Source organism: Elephantulus edwardii, unplaced genomic scaffold (assembly GCF_000299155.1).
Source record: "Elephantulus edwardii isolate Elephantulus edwardi_28Jun2011 unplaced genomic scaffold, EleEdw1.0 scaffold00027, whole genome shotgun sequence".
Classification (NCBI taxonomy): Eukaryota; Metazoa; Chordata; class Mammalia; order Macroscelidea; family Macroscelididae; genus Elephantulus; species Elephantulus edwardii.
This window is the reverse complement of record NW_006399777.1, coordinates 12,448,455-12,454,255: the sequence shown is the minus strand read 5'-3', so window position 1 is coordinate 12,454,255 and position 5,801 is coordinate 12,448,455. Positions and strand designations below refer to the sequence as shown.

Here is a 5,801-nt window from a genome sequence, read left to right as displayed (position 1 = left end):
TAACAAAACATGTCAAAAGAAGGAATAAGATTAGTATTTGTAAAGAAATAAATTTTGTGGTTTTTTTAAAAAAATTATTGACAGTAAGAAATTAAGACATATCCCCACTCATTAGCCTAAAGATAACACATTTTTTTCTTATTCTTTTCATATCTTGATATTGTAATGATCAGACTGATTTTTCCTGCTACATTCTTGATTTTGATAATGTATCAGAACTCTTTCCTCTCTTTAAACCAGATATAATCACCCTGCGAAACTTCTGGAAACACGATGTGGACGGTGTGGCGAGTGGGCCAATTGCTTTACACTGTGTTGTCGAGCTCTGGGGTTCGAAGCTCGCTACGTCTGGGATTACACAGGTACAGAGCGTGATGTGCACACAGGGTGGGAGAGTGTTCACGCTGACAGATTTGGGTTTATAATCTGGTTCCATCGTTTCCTCTCTTTTACATTCCAACCTCATTAATCAAATTTTGCTTTCTGCAAAATAACAGTAATGCCAGCGTCACAGGGCATTTTGTTCTAACATACGATTTCTCTACTTTTATTAGCAGTTTACCTGGATATATAGTAGTGTCATTTCTATATAGATAAAAGTATGTATAATGTGTTTTGGAAGTCTTTATTTTTTTTCTGGGAAATAGTAGAAAGTATTTTAACTTAAAGTTTGAGTAGCCTTAACTTTTAATGTATAGAAATGCTTTATTAAAAACCAAAAGAAATTTTTTTTTTCTTTATTTAGAAATGACTGTTGTTATCTTCATATTAAGAAAGATCTTTTTTCTTTTTAAAGAGTTTTACTTGTGTTTCAGTTGGGGTTTTAGTCTTTGTTTAAAAAATAAATAAAGTCTGCACTTAGTATTTATTGTTCTTTTGCTATCAAATACAAAGCACCAGTAATCAGGAATACTTTGTTAAACTTCCTCCTGTTCTGAGTATTAACATTGATTTGAAAAGTGCCATGAATGTCTTCCCACTGACAAAGTGAGTTGAGTATTTTTTATGTTGTTCAATAAGTGACCACCTGTGGAATAATGGTGCACATTTGTTTTAATTAAGCTTTAAACTGACTGCATTAACCTAACTAGCCCAAAACCAAAAGAGGTACATTGTTAAGAATTTGAAAGAAAGGGAAATTTTAAAATAGAAGTGTCCTAAAATCTCTTGTCTTCCATTAAACGTTCTGTCTTAACTAAAATGTAGAGTATATCGAAATTATCATGTGATGATTTTTTTTTTACCTCAGTCACTTATAGTTACTGTAAATCATTCTGGTTAAATTTAACTTCTCTTTTATCCCCCACTGCTTTCCTCCCCCCCCCCCCCGGGGGCCTTGCACAGACCACGTGTGGACAGAGGTCTATTCTCCTGGTCAGCAGCGGTGGCTACACTGTGACGCGTGTGAGGATGTGTGTGACAAGCCACTCCTTTACGAAGTGGGATGGGGCAAGAAGATCTCCTACATTATAGCATTTTCTAAAGATGAGGTAGGAGGAGGGGAAGGATTGTAGAACAATGGAAGAATTTTACTTTTCAAAGAGAAGAGCAAACGGGGTGTGGGGAGCTGTGGAGGGAGAGCGGGCAGGGAGAAAAGTGCAACAATGAATGAGTGGAAATCCAAAGTCTCTGTAAATTTTCATTACAATTAAAAAAATTTTTTTTTAAAAAAAGATGATGCAACAATGAATGAAAGAAAATCCAAGGTCTGTAAATTTTCTTTGAAATTAATAATACATTTAAGAAAAAGAATAAGGGGGGGAAGATGAGGTAGGAGATAGAGGGGAAGTAAATGCCTTAAAATACAGTTTTCTAAAATTTCTCCTTGACAGTTTTGTGGAGATAAAAAATGACAAACAGTGACACATGTGTGTGTGTGTGTCTGTGTCTGTGTGTGTGTATCTATCTATATAAAAGTATGTGGTTAATAAGTTTTGATATTTGTCTGTATGTCCGTCCGTCCCCACCTCCAGTTAAGATACTAAACATACTCATTATCTCCACAAGTTTCTTTCCTGCCTTTCCCGCTGTGATCTGGTCTGCTTTCTGGCATTGTAAATTGTAGCTCTAATGTTGATGGCTTTTTTTTTTAAATTGTGATTTTAGTGAAAGTTTACGGAAAAGGTAGTTTTTCCATTCATTCGTTCATGGATACACATTTTCCTCCTTCCCTCTCCCCCAGTTCACTTTGTGATGCAATGCATGTCTTGTTCCAGATTGTCAGTTGCCATACGCTCAATGCCCAGTCATCCTTTCCCTGCAGATAGTCCCTCGTAACCATGATCCTGTGCAGTATTTGTCCTTTTCTGACTGAGATATTTCACTCAGTGTAATGTTTTCTAGACTCATCCAGTTTGGGTACAAGTGCATTTTACAGGTACATTGCTTTGCCAGTGCTGTAGATGTACCACATTTTTTTAATCCTTTTGTTTGTTGACAGATACATGAGCAGCTTCCATCTCTCGCCATTGTGAATAATGCTGCAGTAAACATAGGAGTGTGGACATCTGTCTGCATCACAGTTCTGCTTTCTTTATATTCCCAGTAGTGGGCTAGCTGGGCATATTCCCAGTGGTGGAATAGCAGGAAATAGATACAGTATTTCTATTTCCAGTTTAATGAGAAAAAGCCAGATTGCCTTCCATAATGGTTGTATCATTTTACATTCCCACCGGCAGTGAATGGGAGTTCAATCTCTGCATATTCTCACCAGCATTTATTGTTTGCTCCCCTGTTTAACTTTGCCCTTGTTATTGGGGTGAGATAGTATCTCATTGTTATTTTAATTTGCATCTCTCTGATGGTTTTCTGTAAATGGAATTAAAGAGTGTAGAATCCTTGACAGAAGGGTGTTCAGGTTTCTCTCATTTGGCTTTACTATTCTGAGACTTATCCACGAGTTTGTTCTTATCACTTGCATATTCCGTTTTTTTTAAATGTCTTCCTTCCTTCCTCCCTCCCTCCCTCCCTCCCTTCCTTCCTCTACAGAGATTTTGGAATTCCATTCATTCATTGTTGCACCCTTCTCCCCGCCCACACCCCCCTCACCCCGTTTGCGCATATTCCTTTTAGCTGCTCTGTAATATTCCCTTGTAAGTATGGATGTCTTATGTTTAATTTATCAGTGCACTTGCTTATGAATGAACCACCTGTGTAATTCCCGGGGTTTACGGTTTGAAAGAAACTGGCTGTGAATATTCATGTGTGCAGGTCTTTATACGGGCATAAACTTGTTTTTGCTTTAGTTAGTGCCCAAGAGTAGATAGACTGGGCCATACGTGACAGGTATGTTTTAACTTTTCATCAGCAGTGTCCAAAAAGCTCCCAGTTTCATTTTGAGCCATTTTAATGAGCTTGTTATGGTTTTTATTTGCGTGTGTTTGACAATAAATTAGAGAGTGCTGGTGGCCTAATCAGTAGGTGGTTGTGCTGCCACCCATAGGAAGGGGATTTGAGTCCGCCGGCTGCTCCACAGGAGAACGGTGGACATTGTCCTCTTGGGCAGTTTACAGTGCACCAACCGGTCGAGTATGAGTTAGTCCAGCTCAGGGGCAGTAAGTGAGTGTGTAATGAATTATATGGAACATCTTTTCATGTGTTTATTTGCCATCAGTAGGCTTTCTTTGCCATTTCGTTTTTCAAATTGGCTTGCATATTTTCTTGTTGATTTTTGAGTGTTCTTTACCCTTTGCAAAGATTTCCCCCCCTCTTCTTTGTTGCTCAGATTCTCATTCTGTTGAAAGTGATTTTTGGAGAAGATTATAATGTTGATAGTATCTAATAGATAACATTTTCTACATAGGGATTGTACTTTTTAATGTCATAGATAATATTTGTATATGTTGAAGTCACAAAACTTTCCCCCCTGCTTCCTTTTAGAAGTTTTTTTAATTTTCATTTGATATTTAGTCCTGTGGTCCAGTGTGAGTTCACTGGTTCAAGGTATGGACTGGTCATTCATTTTTTTGCATTTGGTTAAACATTTGTTCCAGCACCATGTCATTGTACATTCTCTGTTCAGTTCTTTGTTGCTTTATTAAAAAAAATCAGTTGTTCTAGAATGTAAATTTAGTGCAATAGAAACAGAAAGTGTTTTGTTTTATGAAATCCACTTTGTAGATAACTTTAAAAAAGACCAAAGTTTATATTCTGAAAATGTTATCTTTTCCGCGGACTTTGTTAGCGCTCTGGTGGCCTCCTGGTTAAAGAGTTGTACTGCCAACCCAAAGGAAGTGGTTTGAATCCACCAGTTGCTCCACAGGGAAGTAATGGGCAGTCTCTTCCCGTGCAGTTTACAGCCTCTGAAAACCCTGTGGAGGTCAGCTAGAAGGTAGTTAGTTCCAGCAGTGAGGTGATTAGTTCATTCGTAGAAATAGGATTGTAAAGAAAATGAGTAAGTAAACATCTTTTCTTTCACAGGTTGGCGGTTTGTGTTGGGCTTTTTTCCCCTCCCCATTTAGATGAATGTTTATAATCTTAAAATTGTGTTTAACTGTTGTGTTCTTTTTAGCAAATCTAGTATTTAATGCATCAAGATTGATGATTGATGATAATCTTATTAAATATCACTTTCTGTGATTTGTTTAGGTGGTTGATGTCACCTGGCGATACTCTTCCAAACATGAAGAAGTCATCTCTAGAAGAACTGAGATTAAAGAAGAATTACTTCGAGAAACTATTAATGGACTTAATAAGCAGGTATGCAAATTTGATTTGTCAATTTTGAGGGCATATTTGAAGTTTTTCATATAATTGAGAATAACCAAATTTGTAATTCATTGACATCCTTAAAGTAGTAGCATTATTTTGCAAGCAAAAATATTTAAATATCTTAAGTTTTGTTCTCTGAAAATGTGAAGATTCATTTTAAGTAAAATACTGTGTTTTACTTATGCTACTCTGGATAAATTTTCACTGTCTTTTCTCAAATTTCAGTGAAACAAATTTCTATATATATTGTACTTGACTTTAAATGCTAGTTTATTTATCAGAATGGTTGTGTTTTGCTTATAATCTTACATGTGCACGCACACTCATCTGTTATGAAATTTCTGAAACAGTACAGGAAGTGGTCAGCATTGGCTACTTTAGACAAGAGGAGCTGGGTGTTGACAGTTTACTTTTATACTCTTCTGTAGTATTTCTTTCTTTCCTACTATATATTTGAAAGTTTAAAAAAAATCGTAATTAAGGAAACGAAAAGCAACTAAGTATGCTTGGCAGATAATTAAAAATGTTGTACTGCCTTGATACTAGTACTACCTGTGTCTGGCCACCTGCCCTAGTGTGAATGTCTACAAAAGCTGGAAACACACACAGAGACACAGATGTAAAACACCCGTCTGAATTCTCAGAAAGCTACCATAGTGATCGGAATTTGAGAAGTCAAGACACCAAGAGAAGATCCTACTACGCATCCCTTTCCCTTCTGAGTATTTGCAGTTTCTAAGTGGTAACGGTCAGGGGCATCTGAGATGTCCAGCACAGCTAGTATATCAGAGCTGGAAGCCCAAGTTGCTGTGGCCCCATTTCAAATATAGAGGGCCCTGGAAACACGTATTAAATGAGTTTCCAAGTAAAATGTGTCTTTGCAATCACTTCTTATGCATCAGAGAGTTGAACAATGACCAGGGAGGATAGAAGGAGAATTAATGCCTTTGAGCTGTGGTGCTGGAGAAGAGTATTGAGAGTACCATGGACTGCTAGGAAGCAAACAGATTCATCCTGGAAAGGGTTAAACCAGGTGGCTCCTTGGAGGCAAGGATTCTGAGGCTCCGTATAACATACTTTGGACATGTTGT

The 5,801-nt window shown here is 37.2% G+C and overlaps 1 protein-coding gene across 1 annotated transcript in view; it reads left to right on the top strand.

Moving 5' to 3' along the window:
* NGLY1 (N-glycanase 1) overlaps positions 1-5,801 on the top strand; it is an 89,607-nt gene that overhangs the window by 65,872 nt on the left and 17,934 nt on the right. Inside the window, exons 6-8 of the mRNA XM_006883353.1 lie at positions 241-362; positions 1,345-1,490; positions 4,588-4,698. Coding sequence (XP_006883415.1) covers positions 241-362; positions 1,345-1,490; positions 4,588-4,698 — 379 coding nt within the window. The remainder of the gene's footprint in view (positions 1-240; positions 363-1,344; positions 1,491-4,587; positions 4,699-5,801) is intronic.